The sequence below is a fragment of the Solenopsis invicta genome, chromosome 5 (genome assembly GCF_016802725.1).
Source record: "Solenopsis invicta isolate M01_SB chromosome 5, UNIL_Sinv_3.0, whole genome shotgun sequence".
NCBI lineage: Eukaryota > Metazoa > Arthropoda > Insecta > Hymenoptera > Formicidae > Solenopsis > Solenopsis invicta.
Genome location: NC_052668.1, coordinates 17,367,833 through 17,386,754, shown reverse-complemented (window position 1 = coordinate 17,386,754; position 18,922 = coordinate 17,367,833). Strand labels below are relative to the sequence as shown.

Sequence of the window (18,922 nt, the reverse complement as noted above, 5' to 3'; positions counted from 1 at the left end):
TTCGCGATCAACTTATCGACGCACTGCCACGTCGTTTGATTCAGGCGCGTCTGATTTTCACATGCGTCGCAATTCAACACAAAGTAACTTCTTATTTTTAAATGCAAGAAGGAGGATAATCACTTTCCGCTGTTTTCTCCTTTATGCTAAGTGCAATTCCGGCCTCCGGAATGCTTTACCTCGTCACAGTTGCGAAATTTGAGATAAGTTATAAAACAGACTATATTGACATATACTTACAGCACATGACGTGTTAGTAAAATTTAATTCATTTCAATAATTTAACTTGAAATAAAAAATAAAATTTCTAGCATCCTTGAATTTTTCAAGAATATGACGTAATCTATTACGGAATATTTTGGAGACCAAAATCATTCATTGTAAAAATTATTCTGTTTCATATCTTTTGAACTATGCAATTGAAAGGGAGGAGCAATGCACAAATAAACTTAATAAACGCTAAATATAATACAATCGATGCGACATTTTTGAAAAAGTGTAGAGTTACATTTAGTTAGTAATACGCGCATATATTGCGTTGTTGGTATTCACGTGCATTATAACGCATATCCGCGTGGGTCGCGGAATAGGAGAGAAGCTGACGCATCGGGTTTCAATCGCGCCACGAAACGAGAAGTGGTGCATAGACGCGACGAAGTAAGCCCGAATAATGAATATCCATGAGATTCGTTTAAGGGATTTGCATTCGGAGTGAATATTTAATCCCGCGGCCACGACGCTGCCCGTCCTTATCGTGTATCACGCGTTTCATATTATTATTCCTGTCGTTCCACGTAAAAAGGTTCTAATAACATGTAGCGAGAGTAAAATTAGTGCTGAAGCATTGTACGTTTTTGTCCCACGGGGGTGTCGATTGAATATTACTTCCTCCAACGTTATCACACTATTTATAAGCAAGTGAAATCAAGAAAAAATGAATTGCAAAGAGACGCTAATGTCGTTCCATGAATAATAACTAGAGGAAAAAGTGGTGTTATGCCCCCTTCCCTCGCTATTTACATTTTGTGAACTTTAGTAATTCTTTCGTCACAAACCTGGGGTTAACTCATATCCAATTTCTAATCATGGAAGTTTTTCGAAATCTGAAAAAGTCCTTCACTTCTTATCCCTTCGTAAAAAGTTTTTTTTATAAAGAGAAAAGATGACCATCGATTTTCCTGCAAATATCTAGTTGATTTCTGTGTCCCATTAGTGATCCAAGATTATAGGCAATATGGCCTTTTCGTGAAAAATGAAAATTTTGTATTATAAAAATTGTATTTTATTTTCATTCTAAATTAATGTCTGAATGTTTTTATTAAAAAATTTCTTTTCCTCAAAAGATTAATCACTAATTTAAAAAATGGATTTAAAGAACAGGATTGAGACATCGAATCGCATTATGTGCGAACAAGACAAAGGTCATTCAGTATTACCCCTTTTTATATAATACACTCAACGTTTAAATTCAAAAATTGCACATCGATAAATTAAAAATTGAAAAATTCTTTTCGATTTACTTTTAACTGCAGTGGCAATTTAATCTAAGGCTTCGAATCGACTTTGGATCGGACAGTCCATATAATTTCTTCCTCAGTGGAAATAAGGAATGAGCGACTCACCAGCTGTGGAAGCTGGCAAGCTATATTACGCAGCCGCCTGATTGGCGGTCCGCGAAATTACACGAATCACCGTTATATAAACTATCGTCGTGCTCGACGCGTTGCAGAACAATGCGAGTAAATACGGCAATTACAGCTGTCGCGCGTAAACGGGCACGTGTGAAATGGCGGATACGGTCTCGCGCCGGTATCAATGCACCTTGATCACACCGTTCTTCCTCGAGTTTCCCGCGAGAGATCGGGAGATGCAAATTGGAGAGTTGTCGGGAGTGATTCATCTCTCTTCCCGGTCGCGCCTTGCTAATCGACTGATTAACCCTTCGCGTTGAGATAATCAGATGTTCCGCGATGCAATGACCACATTTTACGTAACTTGCGTCTCGCGATGCGATAAGAAAAACTACTGAAAATAGCTGGCTAGACGTATCTGTTACTGCAGCGTAAAGCATTGAAGAAAGGAAAGGTAGGAGATTTAGAATTTAAAATATAATTTGCTACTGAAAAAAAAGTTGCATGTAAAAATATTGATATAACTTTTGCTTCCTCGAGAGAGGCAAAAAAGTTTAAAATCGCGAAAATATGATAAACTTTGCTTAATATGTTATAAATATCCCACAAAAAAATTTCATATTTAAATCTTTCCACTCTCCTCGATAGAACGTTTCTTGCGTAGACGTATTTTTAAAAGTTTGAAACAAGCAAACGCGTTGTAAACGTTTTTCTAAACGCAAACGGTCTTGTTAGATTTGCTGAAAAACTCTCGTCGCTTCTGACGTCAGTGTAAGAATGGTTAAATCGACTTTCATATAGCCTTAAAAATGCACGAAACCGCATTGAAATATTGGAACGCGGCCAGGTCGAAATTCACGACTAATTCGCCGTTTGCTGCGCTTGCTCACAAAGCTGCCAAACTTGATAGGCGAGGCCATTCATCGTCCTGATAAAAACGCCCTAGTCTTAAATCCACGTTAGTGCGCGTGCTATATATACATATATTGCGGAACATTCGCGCTTACAGACAGCACATTAATCCCAATTACCCCCGATTGCAATCGCAATCGACGGCCGCATCACTTATTCAGAAGCGAATATATGCCTACGATCGATAGAATCCATGCGGACGATCTACGAGGCATGAAAGAGTATTAATCGCCGGTTAACGGATTTAAAGCAATCGTTAGATCGGTCTCCGATAAATTCTTCCGCGGGATACCTTTTCACCTGCGATACTTGTTGAGCAATACGAATACGGTTATTTTTATCGAGTCACATTTAGCAGCCTGTTAATAATAAGCGACGAGAATAATTGGTGAACATATCGCACCGACATGTGAAACGTCTCGCTAAATTAATAATTCGATAGAAACGAATATATCTCACAGTACAAAATATTCATATGCCTTCGAAATTGTATTAAAGCAGTTGTTTGAAATTTAATCAGAGATAAAGCTGGGCTTTATATTCACCTTTGTGAAGCTAGTCTCCACCATTGATAAAAATTCAGGAATAAAGTATAATTAAGTGCTAATTTATTGCTCTTACTCATTCGCAGGAAATTAATTAATTAAAAAATGGAGGTACTGATTTCACGCTAGCACTCCCATTTCTGAAAAACACGTATATTTGAATTCTTTGCTAATTTATTATTAATTTTATTTATTATTCTTAATTGCTCTAAAATATTGCGAAAAGATGTTCAAAGTACTGAATAGTTTATGGATGTACCTACCAACACCGGTTACCGTAACGGACAAACATAAAAAGTGAAAAACCAAGTTAACTATATAAGTTTAAAACTTAATTGTTTCTCAAATTAAGTATTTGTAAATTCCCGTGAATAGATAATAAATTTGGAACTAGAGCAAAAAATTGGTAAATAAATTAGCATTTAATTATACCTTATTCCCAAATTTTTTTAAGTGATGGTGTGCCAGTTTCACAAAAGTCTTATATCGCCTCTCTCTTTTTGTTAATAGAAACTTTATTAATTTTCAACAAGAAAGAATATTCATGAGGTATTCCCACTTTCGTTCATTTTTCAATTCTCTCAACATTCTTTACGCTTTCATTATTTTTAACAGATAGATCATCAATTAAATAGCAATTGTTGAGATTGAAATATACTGATAACGTTAACAAGTCCGATCAATATTTGTTACTTGACGAATGACGCAAACGTAATTGAAAGCTCGATTGCTTCCTCGGTTAATCGCGCCCGATTAGGCCAACGATCTGCCTTCGCGATGCAAGTATACAATATAGCTGATCGAGCTGTGAGAGATTACGTGGCCAATCGCTACGATTACGCTTGAGAGACACGTAAATAGATTCGACTAGCTACGATAATAACGCTTAGGCGATCGACGGGCTTAATAAGGAAGAATCGCCGTCTGGATTCACCGGACTTGAAGACTTTACGTAATGAATCGTGAACGCTCGTCGATCGTGGTAGCGGATCGACTTGATGAGAAATTAACTAACTGGCCAATTACGCCTCTGCCTATCGAGCATGATCGTCTTAATTTTCGATTCTGGAGAAATCTATCCTCCTCGTCTCCCATGAGAGACTCGTCCGGTACGCTCTCGATACTCGGAATTTTAACGAGCGAATGATAGCTATGAACTAACCGAACTATTATAGCTATCGAAATTCGATATTGCTCGTTTTTCAATCGTCTTCCATTACGCTGATGGAACCAGCAGCAGAATACGAGTGGAATTACGAATTAGAGCATCAGGATCTAAATCAATATCGCGATTCTCATTTCAGAATTACGTTACTTTTGTTATTTGTTTACTTATGAATTGCGTTATTTTAATATCGAGAAATGTTGAATATTATTTTAATACAAAATATTCAAGTGACACACATTCATATTATGTCAAATTAACATTGAGATATAAAAATTCAGCACCAAAGTTTTAATAAGGACTGGTTTCAACGTAAACACGAAACGTTTTCTACTGTAAAAGTTCTGCAGGGTGTCCTGCATAAACATTTCAATCTTCACATTCGAGATAACGAGGTTTGCGTGAAGATCGTATGATCGAAAATGTCTTATCCAGGAAACGTGATGGTGTAACTTAAAAGGCACGCTGTGATAGGTGTAGCACATACCGTATAAGCCACGTAAATATCAGGTGTGATCGTTCATGAAGATGGCAATCCGAATACTTTACACACGGTATTATATATATGTACTATCGCGGTCGATCTATCACGAGAACGGACTGTAATGCATGCGCAAGCGAAGTCAATGCTCTAGACGGCGAGCATAATAAAACAAAAATGATATAGTTAGTACGAATATCTAATTCTTAAGCAATGCTCACATAAAGAAGACTCGAGAAGTTCTATTTTTGTTAAACAATACATTGTTATAGTTGTTTATTGACTGTATTTAAAATTTAGATTTCTTTCATTATTTCTTAATACATTTTCATTAAAACACATTTCTACTTCTTCTTATTAAAATAATTTTGGATTCAGGTAGACAATCGTCAAAAATCAATTTTTTTATATTACTTTGTATTGCAATATAGAATACTCTATAATTTTTTTCATTACTTTTAAAATAGCTGTAATCATTAAAACACACGTTTATCAAACGAAGCAATTTATATTGTCCAGGTAAATTAATTTTGCAATTCTGTAAATGTCGGAATATTGATCTATTCGTTATACTTATTATACCATCGTATATTTCGCTTATAAGAAATTATAAAAAAGGATTGTTGTTACTACGTCGTAATAACAAACTAGATACTTAATAGAATAAATCAGGCGGTGTCAGTCGGCGATAGCAAGCCGAGACATTTGAGGCACTTTGTCGTTCGTGACAAGTAGCTATGATCAAATCACTTATCATGTTACGAACAGGATTAGAGTCCGCGATGTCTCGTCTTCTCCCTCTTTCTCCCTCTCCGTTATCGGCTCTAACAGCTTGCATCGGTTCCCCGAGACTTTATTCATCAACGCGAATGATCACGGCACGGCGCAATTTGCGTTAATGTTTCTCTTCGAGTTTCCGCTTTTAATTGAACCACTGGTAAGTTTTCACAGCTGTTCAACTGATATCGAATGGATGTTTACAGTTTATAAAAACGTCGCAGGTTGTAGCATTTTATGTGTACTCGCCGTAATTGACGCGATCGATGATAAACGCCTCACAGCAGTGATAAGATAACATTTTTGCAACGTGATAAAGAAATTAGTCGTTCAAAGCGATATTGCATTCGTAGCGCAAACAACGCAATATTTTCATATCATAATAGAAACTTGAATAAAATTCTTAGAATTTGGATTATGCAATAATAATACTCCTGTAAATTAAAAAAAATATATATCTCAAATCATTAAATCCAAACCTTCTATTTACAATCTACTTTGTGTATTTAATGGCTTAAAAAAATATAGTGTGATTTAACAGTTTCTAATAGATTATAATATTACACGAACCATTCCTATTCGATACGTATTAATGTAATTTCAAGAAAAATCGGCGGTGAACAGGAGACTCATTTCATCATCGGGGCTTCTACAGTCTCATAAAGTCCCCTTCACTATTTCGCGAAGCCCCGACGAGCAAGAGCTCGTATTCGCGAAGGTGGCAAATGTCATCCTTCCGCAACGCGGGGGTGAGTAACCTCCGTTCTCCGATAAAGAACGTCGCGCGTCGTGTCGATAAGGGGTTGGCCAGACGTCTCGTCGTTCGTAACGTGATACTCATTTCATTATACATGTATATGTATGCGAAATACATATGAGGAGCGGTTCGTTTTACACGCGGAGGAAATTGGAGGAAAGGAAAGGAGGAAAAGGAAGACGAGCTCACGTGCCAGTCGTCACGTGCGATCATGGAGGTAAACTTAAGTTCGAAGAGTCGGTTGTCGCTCTCCGCTTCGGCGATCGCTCGCGAACGCGATTATGTTTCAATCCGAGATTTTCTAAATTAACGGTTTATAATAATCTTTCTTACATTGAATTCGAGACTGTATTATTACCTCACCTACATTTTTTATAGCATTTTGTACTGCTCACAATTTTCTGTTATCGTTACGTACAGCAACAAAATTATTATTATTCTTATTATTATTATTATTATTTATAGTACTTCAATTTATCTAGAAACAATAAGATGTTTATTCCAATTGTGGAAAAAATTTTTCTGAGGCTACAGTTTTTTTCCTACACTTTTATTCAAATTTTTAAATCAAATAAAAATATTTTCAAAAGATCAATTTTGATAAAGACTTTTCAATAAAATTTTCTAAGAATCCTAGATTTTCTTCAAGTTTTTTGAAATATAAACATCCTGAATAATTTAGCAATGTCTTTAAAAAAATATCCGCAATTCTTATTATTTTTGTTAATTCTTTTTATTATTTTTATATTACTATTTCATTCTTATATTTTTTATTAATTTTTTTTAACGCTAAGAACTAACATACTGAAGCATTGTAAAATAATTTACTGGTCAATTGAATTAATCAGACTAATAATCGTAGTAATTTAGGCAATAAAGGTAAGACGTAAGATAAAAGATAGGTTGAGGATGCAATCGAAAAGTGTGCGGTTCAACCCACACGACAATCAACGACGCGGCTCATTACCTTCGTTAGAGGAGGGTTCGTTAAGCAGCCTAATAGCTGATTGATAATTACATGAATTAGACTCCACCCCGTTTAAGGCATTCTCTCCAATGAAATTGACATTGGTTCCCTGTTTGGTTCCTGAGTCGCCCTAAACGATGTGAATTGCCGGATTAATTGCACTAATGCTTTGTCGACCTCGCAACGCTTTTTCCGACCACACACGCAACGCACGTGACCACGCTTCTCCCTGTTACTATATAAAGTAACGAAGTAAACCTTTTTCCAAAATGAAGACACGAGATATCCTAGTTTTTTTTTATTACACAATAACGTTAAATCTTCATAAATTAAAAAGATTATTTAATTCTGAAATAGCAACAGCACGGTATTATTTTTAGCTTTTGTCTCATCTCGTTAAACTTTATATAGGTCAAAGTTACGCCGTAATCCTATTCTGCATTCTGAAATAAAATGAGACTCTTGCCGCGCTAAGAAAATTTAAAGTCAGGGATTAAAATGCAAAATGTAATCATTTGAAGATCTGGAAGATCGGCCCACAGATTTTCTCCCATTTCGAAATTGAGATCTCGATCGCGTGCTACTTGACACTAACGTGACGAAAGAAACCTCGCGGCTAGCAATTTTTCAAGTATTCCACGTATGCGTCGAACAGGTTACAAAGAGGCTCCGTGATCGTGCCAGAGATCACTCTGTTTATCATCCGGGGAACAAAGCCGCCACTGTATCGAGCTTCCATAGAGAAAGCATTGTAACGGGAGCATCTCGATGGTACGGGAACACGCACCAGTGCTCATCCTCTTGACCGGTCGATAACCATCGGTCGCGATCGAAACGATATCGCATGTTCATGTAACAAGTATCACTCGAGCTCGAGTCAAACGCAGGTGCACGCGCAAGAACGTATATCGCTGTCATTGAGAGAAATCGGTATTCGGATGCGCACTTTGACCTCTGACCTACGTCGTGTGTTAAAATTTAATTTCTGATCGCTACAATATTTTATGATGCAGCCTTCTCGGAACTGTATTTTCTTTTGAAGACATTAATTTGCGTGATTTTTTGTATTCGATATTTTAGCTAAATTAAATAGAAAAAATAGAATGTTGCCAATATCGACATGCTACTTTGTTTTTGGATTATAGTTTTTAAATAAAAACCCTAGAAACATAAATATAAAAGATATCTTCTATCAAATGATATATGTACTAATGTTTATACAATTGTTTCGAATTTTGCATCCTTATAAGAAATAAAAATGAGTGTTACATAAATTAGTCCCAAAATCAAGATAGGATTCAATAGTGTAGTTTCCTTTCCTTTCCACATGAATCATCTATATAAAATCAATTTTTTCATGGCCTAAAGTTTAATTTGTCAATCCCTTTATTTTCAACTCCGTCATTAATCAGCTCGCAATCTAACTGTGCAATACGTATCCTCCACGAACAGAGAATACGTTTGAACGCGATACCACGGAATTTTCATTCAGAATACACCAAGCCATTAACCCGGCCTGAAGTCTCATCGTCTAATCTCACGCCGATCAGAGAGCCGCAATTAATTTAACACCCGGCACAGTCACTATTAACCTAGCTCGCGCGAGTCGCCGTGAATCCCGTGACATTCGTGATTTTTCATCGCGGAATGAATACAGAACGGCGAAATGCCGCTGAAATTAATATGCGAACGGAGAGATCTCCGTAAATTTTTTTTGTTTTTTTTTTTGAATGAGCACACGCACGCTCGTTCACCACGAGCACGAACGCAAGAAATCATGACGGACGGTAATTAACCGCGGAGCGGTGACATCCGCGTAATTACCTTCGCTCGTGCGCAGGATAACACGTCAATTACGCGAGGGCGTTGACCAGAATTTTAACGAAGCTCAATTGCATAAATCTTGCGGCCGGCGGCGCGCGTTCTCTCTACGATCGCGCGGATTCTCCTTCGAACAAAGTTACGGCGCGCGTTGCAGCCGCAGGGTCAACGGACACCCACGAGGAGAGCTGCTCTCGTCAATTAGTACAGGGGAATCTGTAGTCAATTATGCGCCACGTTGGTGGATTAACCCGTCCGCGCGCGTATCGAAACGTGTAATTTATCATAGCCGAGATATTAGGCTCCGCCACAAAACTTCTCCGCGACCGTGGAAAGGAGAGAAACAACTGTGCGAGCCGGACGTTTCTTAGCTGTGACGTTTTAATTACAAAGCATTGTCGTAATATTTGATACGTTGTGATATTTTGATAAAAACCACAGATTGTTATCTATAATTACTAGTACATTTTTAAATCGCAGCGAAACATTCATTTTGCAGTGAGAAGAATCGCTCGAGATTCATCGGTCGATTAATTTTCGCGCGGGTAGTTATTAAAAAAAAAAAGAAAAAAAAAGAAAAACAAGAGATTGCCATCCTTCTCCCATACATACAACACGCTTGATAAGGCATGGAGCAGTCACGCTTTCTAAATCTTGCCTCGCTACCGATTCATCTTTATTATCTTCTCTCGATGCATCTCCTAACTAATGGTAGCGCGGGCACACATAGTTTTGTCGCTTTAATCACGAAAAGAGATAGTTAAAGCTAAAGCCAATTAAAATTCCTAGAAAAATTTAAACTTTTTCATATTAAATTTCTGGGTCACGGCAATGCGTACATTGAGAAAACGACGAGCATAAAAACTTAGAATGTCACAATGTAAATACAAACGTAAAACACTTAAAGAGATTCCTGCATATTTTTTTTTGTCAATAGAAATTAAGAACTGTGAAAGCAGAACTTCTTTTTTTCCTCATTACTATCTGCAACCGCACGTTGCCTTGTATTTGTTTTATTATCAGCATACGTCGTAGGAAATGACGTTTCCTGAAATAAGTATCCTGATAATGCTTATCGCATTACCAAAGTAAAGAAATATCAAGGTAACGTCAATCACGAATTAAGGATGTATCGGACATACAGTCTCTACAAAGTAGATAAAATTTAGAAATGTGTTTAATATTAACACTTCAAATAAACTATATACGTACAAAAGTTGTATGAATAAAATTATATTTTTATTTAATAACATTTTATTTATTCTCTTCGTTATTATAATTAAATTATTTTTTACAACATTAAGAAAAATCTCAATTTTTTTTATTTAAGTACCTTAAGTATTCAGGATGATTTGTACAAAGTTTTTATTGTGATTGTCTTCTGTTTAGTTGTATTATAAATAAATAATTTCTTTTTTACAGAATTGATCTTTGCATCACGTGATATTTTACATGAATCATCTTGAATATTTAAAGTATACTGAAATTAAAAAGTTTAGAAATTTTTTTCGTTATTTCTCATTTCATTATTAATTATGTTTTCATTAGAGCACATGCCTAATTCTTATTGAACTAACTTTTTATCCAATTTGAAAATCGCTGCCAAATTTTTTCTACTTTCAAACAAAATATAAAACAACCTGTAGTTTTTTCATAGTTTTCTTAATACTTTAAGAAACGTCCAGTACATCCTTGAAACTATTTAAGAGATATCGTTTGTCCGCCAAATGACAATCGACAGATAATCCTTCACGATTCTATTAAATTTCGATACCATTCGCAATCGATCCTACAGAAAATCTTATTACTTGCAATGTCAACGGATTGTTAGCAGGACGCAGCATCTTTCGCTCGCACTGCCGGAGAACGACCGGCTGGATGTAAATCGATCAGTCCTGTCACCGTCGACAGACGGAACAACCGCACGTTCCGCTATCCTCGCGTTTCCACGAGCTTATATAAATAATCGGTTAAGTGCGCCGGCTTGTAAGCTGCTCCCTCGCCTTACGCTCAGGAACAACAACCTGCATCTTGCGCAATGTCCATTCTGCGCCTCTCACAATTAAAGCTCAACTAAGGCTCTAAATCTTATGCAACCGAGAGAAGAAGAGGAGAGGGCGTTGTTGTGATATCTTTATTACCGTTGATTGAACACGAGCATCGCAAAAAAATCTTCGACCCTTCGCTATTGTGTTATAATTTCTAGATGATGCAATTGTTACAATCACAATTTGATAAATAATATTACAATTATTATAACAAATTTCACGAAAACTTCAAATCTACTGTTCAAATTTTATCTCTACAATTAATAAAAAAAAATAGCTATATATAAAATTGAAAAAAATTATTTCTTTACACAACGTACTCGCAAAAATAGATTCCGTCTATCTGGTGAACGATCATATGTTGGGTGCATTTACCCTAAGTTAAACACGACAAGCTATTGATTGGCTCTCCCGGCATTCCTTTCGTACGCAATGAAACCATCAAAATGGAAAATTCATCGTGACGCAAAGACTTTCATTTAAACAAAAAAAAAATGCAAAACATGGACAAATAATTTTAACACGTAGTTCCACCGGAAATGTCACCCATGGGAAGTCCGCAGTGCGGTACGCTCGCGCTCTGTCTCTCTCTCTCTCTCTCTCTCTCACACTCAAGTCTGTTTCACATGTACTGTCATTGTTACCTTTTCTTCCCGTATCCGACATTGTCGAGCTCGACGTGCCTGTACGCCGCGTAGGTGGCCATGGCGATCCCCCAGGACCTAACCCGACCTAGGACAATTCCACGAAGAAGGTGCCTCTGAACAAACTCGGAGCAGCTAGCCCTCCCCGGTAGGGGTTATCCCTTTTCCAGGGTGCGGACGAAAACGCGAGCGCAAAACGAACGGCCTTCTCCTCGCCTTCACTTGTTTCGCACCTCAGATGATCGCGATCTTTGACAGCTGCGAGTGTTTATAGTGCTCGCGGTGTCTGTGCCGTGAGTTCGGGCGAGAAACTGACGGTCGAACGAGGATCCAGCCGGTATATAACGCCTGGTGTCTCGTGCCCGTCTCTCTCCCTCTCCTTCTTCCCGTCTTTCCTCCTCTCTTTCTCTCCTCTCCCTTCCCAACGGGAGCTCTCGCGACTACGCTACTTCCACCGCGAGTACCCCGGCAGTGCTGTATGCACTTCCACCCCCGTCCGCGGACCAGGAGAGACGACGACGACGCCGACGCCGAGCATCGTGCATTCACCTCAATCAATACGCTCGGCGAACCAGGGAGAGGAGAGGAACAGCAGAGAGGGAGGAGAGAAGGGGAAGGATGAGGATTCACCAGCGCGTAGGCATCGTTGCACATGCATGCTGCACGTGCGGACACGCAGAGGGTAATGAGCGGGGACCGGAAAGCTTAGGAGGGCGCAGAGCCAAAAAGAGGGAGGGGGGGGGAGAGGAGGGGGATGAAAACGCTTTGGAAATCGTTTTTGATCTTTGCTTCGATTGCACTCGAGAGACCGAGATCTCATTTTTCCATTTTAAAGGTAAATATAGTACGTAAGTTTATGCGCCCAGATTCGATGAGGCGGACGAAGAGAGATAGACGGAGAACAGCGAAGAGACTTTACGAAAAGTCAGGCAAGATGCACTCGCATTTCAAAGATATATCTAAAAGTTTCAATTTTAGTTTTTAATTTTTTTATTTATACTAAAAATTTCTAATTTTGTACACTAGTTATCTTTCCAAATGAGAGTTCAATAATCAATATGTTTTTAATATATTGATATTTAATTGAATGTCATAATTTTTTCAAAATAGATTACTCTAAAAATAACAAATCAATCACAATATGAATCACCAAATTAATATTTTATTTATAAATTAAGTTTATTTGAAATAATATATTGGTTTTCTATATGAAAATGCATTCTTTTTTCTTTTTCCTTTACATAGATGAAAAACTTTTTAACTTGGGAAAAAAGTTGGTAAATAAAAGTTTATGTACTTAAAAAAAAAATAAATAAAATTCAAAGTTAACTCCTTAACTTTATTATTTAACTTTTTAACCAGTTACCACTCAACCCTGGATTGTATGTATCAAAATTATCATAGCCAATGTTCAATCGAACGGAAATGTAACGAATGCCGCCTTTCGTATGACTCTGCGATTCATGGTCAACGAAACATAAAGTCAGCAACCAGATAGTGTTTCGCAGGCTTGGTGCGTGCTTTCTCAAGGCGTTTCTTGAAGCCTGGGTATGACCTGGAGGATCGTCGCGACATAATGCAACTGTGTTATAATGGTAGATAAACGTCAATGGCATGTCGCGTGTCGCGTTGTGCACGATTGAAAATTTAATACGCAAGTACAGAACGGAGCAATGACTCCGTAAGAATAATACCATCCACGCTTAGTAGCGTATATCGATTCATTCTGTCATTGGCCCTACATACTAAACGCGAACAGATTTAAATACAATGTAACCGTGTATGATTTCAATAACTTTCCAATTCAATAAAAATTTTATGAAAAATTTCCAAGTACATTTAAAAGTGTCAACGAAAGATTCAATGTACCATGCACAAATAAAAGATGTTAAAACACTATGGAGAGGTACCCTTAGGTCCTAATAGATTATATCTTATTAGCGATGAAGTAATAAATTAACTATGTTGTTAATAATTATGTATGTTCACCGCAAAGGTGAAAAAGTGTGCACAAATAATAATCGCCTTTGCCACTCGCTGTCTACATCTATCTCCGTCTCATAGAAAATATTGTATTTCCGCGAGATGTTATCCAACGGGCAAATATAATTACATATTGCAACTTTGTAGCGCGTGGGTGGCGAGTAAAAAAAATGACGTCACGTATCTCTACGCCCGCATCCGCGCGCCTTCCTGAGGCTCAGTTCGAGAATTCTCGTTTTCTCAACTAGGAAGAGACATGCGACGTGAGACTTCACTATTTTATTGTTCTCAAGCAATTGCAATTGCATCGCTCCGTGACACCGAGCGTTTAATAAACTTTCCAGGCTAAAACTTCCGCAAAGCTGATTTACGCGAAAGGGATAAACTGTGAACGATGTAACACGAGACGAGTACGGGGCTTCCGTCAGTCTGTTTTTCGAGGGTTTCGTAACCGTGTTTTCTCGGAGAGGGGAGAGGCCCGAGAGGGTAGATCCGAGCCATGCGTCACGACGGGGCGCCCTTAGGGGATGTTTCTCTCGGTCCTAAACGCCGTTTGCGTAATTGACCGATTAAATCGCCGCGGTCCTTTTACGACGGATGATAGAGGCGTCGGAATTACCGAGAATTGAGTGCCGGCGACAAACCGGCGACGACGGCGGCGGCGGCGGCGCGATTCACCCCGTCTGGAAATTTCATCACGCTCCGATACGCGCGCGTCGGATGTAATCGGACGAATTTTACGCGCGTGCGGGCCGAGTTGTGCGAAATTATTCAGATCCTGTCTGCAGAAAGCGCAAATTTGCCAAATATGACGATTTGAACGCAAAGATACTGCAATTTTGGTATTTGTAACTTTACAAATTATGAATTCAAACTGTTTAACAATAGTTTCAGCAAGCTGTTAAATATACACATATAAATAATTTTGCAAGAATTGTTTTACTTGTATTCTTATACATAAAACATTATGATATTATCATTGTAATTATGTATTATGAATAATTGCTTAAAAATACAAGATTCTCAGTCATCAATTTGTGTTATTTTAGAGAAAAGATAGACCGTCATATTTCTCGGCTACGCAATCGCAGTCTAGAAAATAAAATTTAAATAATCACGGGAAATGTGAAAATACTGCGCTCATAAAAGTTATTTTTACATGTCAAAAACATGAAAGCCTCGTTCACAAAAATTCCCTCATTAACGCAACCGATGCACCGTGTGATAACATGCGAAACCCGTTTTGTTCGCGGCACATGTGTACTGTACTGCACTGCGCCCATTATCGTTTCTACGTGCTTCTTAGAGTAAGTTTAGCATCGGGCTTTATGTTGCCGGTTTGTATAATGTTAGAAGAACACCGGGATATTTGCAGTACACACGGTGTCCCAAAAATATCCACGCAATTGCGAACACGGGCGAAAAGGATCGTTAATTGTTTCAGTATTGATAATTTTATCTCTGCGAGCGATCGGAAGTCACATTAAAAATGTAAGAAATGGCTCTATATATTTTAATTTTCAATGGATTTTATTTTAAAGGCATTTTTAGTTTGAATCACCGCAGAAATATTTTAATCCGATAATCGTTGAAATATATATTATCCTATATATATTTCAGAGAATTTACACCCAGAAAAGAGTTTCTTCGATTAAAAAAATATTGATATAGTTATACAGTTAAAAAAAGCCTCTTTAATTTGAAGAAATTAATTGATCGTTCTTTTTATAGAATTAAAAAAAAATAGTTTGATTGTGCAACACAAATCTTTGTTTAAATGAAAAAAATATATTTTTAAAATCAGAACAACTAAATCAGTCCTTCAATACTTTCTATGAATTAAAAAATTATTTGTTTAAACAAATAATTTATTTACTTAAAAAATGGTAATAACGTTATTACTTGAAATGAAATAAATTTTTTTTCCCTCTAAGATATTTTCACTTCAGCTTAAAAAGCCCTAGTAAAAAAAAAAGACCTAACTTTTCTCTGGGTGTATGAGAACTCTTTCGGCTGGAATAAATGTTGCCGGGGTGAGAAACAGCTGACGATGTAGCCCAAACAGCGCGGCGGTTTTATGGCGCATTCTGAAGCAAGAGCCATAGTTCCGCGCACAGTTCCGTCGATTCAACGCGTTAATTTCTTTCGTGGAACGGACACAATCTATTTATTCGTAAGGAACCCGTTAATTATACCGTTCAGAAACCTTTAATGATTTTTAAAATTCGTATATTGAAAAAGTGTTTAATGCATAAAGAGAACATGTTCAACGAACTGTACCCAGGACGACGAAAAAACATCCACTCGCAATTGCAACGAGAGCGGATGATAATCGTGCGAATTCTGCCCGGTATTTTGCCCGAAACGTCAGATTGCGCGTTCCCGGTGCACGCACCGAACATTTGCATGGCCAAGCTTATTTCCGCCGGACGATAAAGAATACCGAGACCGAGAGAGTCTCATTGAATCCGGAGCCGTATCTCCTAATGTATAACATATACACATAGTCTCCCCCTCGAAACAACATTTCCTGCGCCTCTGAGAGCGGAAGTTTTCGTAAATATCTCACCGGAGAGCTTGTTCCTTTTGTCTAGCGAGCTATCAAGCGATTTACCTTTGTAAGACTAACAAGCACTTGATCGCTTCCATTAGAAAAGGCACGCATCAGGTCCTGTCTAACTTGTAACTTTTACATACTGCGATAAGAGTGACTGTAAATCTATCAGCGTCCGCGCGTTCAAGATGCTGATGTTAATCTAAACATTAATCTTTAAAGAGAAACAAAATTCAATTAATTTTTCTAAACTCTCACTTGGTAGATGAGCTAAGACTAAGTGCCAAGTTATTTTTCAATTATGATCTGTTTTCATCATCGAATTGAACGCGTCCAAAAGCACATTGGCGAGAAGCCAATTGTACCAGAGGTTCACCCACTTCCGCGGACCCTTGGGAAAGTTCACGACGAAAGGCACGAGATCTCGAAACACGTTGTGACAACTTACATGTGTAAATACTCATTTGCGCTTGCCACATGAGTGATGAACGGGTTTCAGCAGGATTTAAAATCCGTTATAATGTTTTCGTAAACTAGGTCTCAATTTTAATCTAAAACTCCGGAAATCTATGAACGACGGCTAACATAGCACGTCAAGTAATACATTTTCAAAACACGTGAATGCAAACGCTAAATTAATACTACTGTAAACGTTCGTTTTTTTGCAAAGTAAAATATAAAGAAAAGAACGGTCAAGTAAATTAATTTTGTTCTTTATATCTCGCGAAAGCTAAATCATCAGATTAAATCAGCAAAGTCTCGACGATTGTTCTCCTTCTTCTGTAAAAGTAATAAAACTAATTGCGCTTTGCCTAGAAATATTCGATTAAGTTTCCCCCTAGCTTCTCTTGTGGAACGGCAAACGAAACGCGACTATACACCCGGTTTCCGTTTCGAGGCGGACGCGCGGAGCGATGCACCACGACGCAGACACGACGACGATGAGCGGGGATAAGCACATCGCGGCGGCAAAAGGAATGCAAGAGCCCAGGAAACTAAAATATAACAGGCTAACATTAGACGGATGCTAGGCATTCGCGATATTTTATTTTTACGATTACGGCGTATCCCCCCCTCTCTCTCTCTCTCTCACTCACTCGCCAAAAGGGCCTGTCGTAAGAAAAACAATGTTTTAATAATGAGACATGTCGAAATGTTGTTGACCCTGGAAAAGAAACAGACCACATAGACAGAAATTTGCGTCGTTCTGAAAGAATAATTTCCCGGGTCAAAAACATTTCGTAAGAATTGCATATAAGACGTAATTAATTTAGCTACCTAATTAACTCGCGTAAATAAACGTAACTCACGTAGCGAATCTATCCCGGAAAGATAATGAGGTATCAAGATATAATGAAACGTAATTGCCTATGTACATTTGACTGAATGTACGCATATGTTAATACATAGTATTGTCTATAAAGCGTAACGATCATTATACTACACAAATTATATTTCATGAATAGTATAGGTAAATGTCCTAATGATGGAACGTGTCCCTGTGTTCAAAAACTTATTAATTTTAAATGTGTTTTTTTATAATATTAAGTTTTTTATAATATTAAAATTTAACTGTAATTTTTAAACTCTTTAAGAAATTTACAAAATAGGTTACTTTAAATATTATAAAAATAAATGTTACAAAAATTAATTAGTTACACAACTATGTTAAAATTTATATTTTGACGAAGGTTCTTAAAATTAAAAAAAAAAAAAAAAAAAAAATATTTTTAATTGACCCCTCAAACACATTTGTCAAAATATTTTTTTATTTTATATTTTATACTTTTATATTTTAATTAATTATACAATTAAATCATGTTATGTAAATCCTGACAAAAATTCAACAATCTTGTCTATGCATTGTATGTCCGAGCACTGGAAGAGGGGACAATTCACCAAAATGGATCTTCGCGCGAGTTTAAGACTTTCCCACTGCCAGGGAAATAAAATAAATAAGCAGAGTGAATAAAAAACGCAGATCGAGAACGTCGAATCTTCGGACAGTGACGATCTATAAGTGTTATTGTTCCAAGAGACCACCGAGAAGAATCGGTCCAAAGGCGGCCTTCGTAATGCTTCAGTGGAGCGAATGAGCATTAGGCAATCGAATCCGTCCGTAAATTGCGTCGCGGAGTGAAGAACGATCTTGTGTCAATGTCGATCTATGGAAGAGGAATCATCCAATTTTGCAACGGACGATTAATTGCCGATCGACGACGACGCCGATGGCGCCGACGCGCTCCTCCTGAGATCGGATCACGAGAACGTTCTTCGTGTCGTATAGTCTACAAGCAAATAGGCGGAACGCTGACGGGTTCCGCATGAATCTCCGCAATAGCAATGCGTTCGACGCGTGTCACGGTAGAGGTCGATGAGAAAATGACTTAATGAGATAGACAAAGAGCTTTAATAAGAAAATACGCACGACAAAATTCAGAAACAAACTCGCACTAGAAATAATAAAGAGATAAAAATAAATTATGAACAAATAAAATAATATAAAAATAATAAAATAATCAAAATCAATTATCATTAAAGTAATGATTGCAACTATTATAATCATACGTTACAATACGTTATAATAGATTAATACACAAATCAACTCTCTCCGTGACTCTCAATATTTTTTTCGTA

General features: G+C 37.4%; 1 protein-coding gene across 4 annotated transcripts in view; it reads right to left on the bottom strand.

Annotated features, from left to right (window-relative positions):
* LOC105205791 (microtubule-associated protein Jupiter) overlaps positions 1-18,922 on the bottom strand; it is a 71,558-nt gene that overhangs the window by 15,989 nt on the left and 36,647 nt on the right. The window contains exon 1 of one of the 4 annotated variants that reach the window (XM_011175300.3): positions 11,749-12,240. The exons of 2 other annotated variants lie outside the window; for them this stretch is intronic. In XM_011175300.3, coding sequence (XP_011173602.1) covers positions 11,749-11,810 — 62 coding nt within the window. In that variant the 5' untranslated portion in view covers positions 11,811-12,240. Of the gene's footprint in view, positions 1-11,748; positions 12,241-18,922 lie in introns of those variants that run through there. One more of the 4 variants, XM_039449383.1, reaches the window with a different exon arrangement.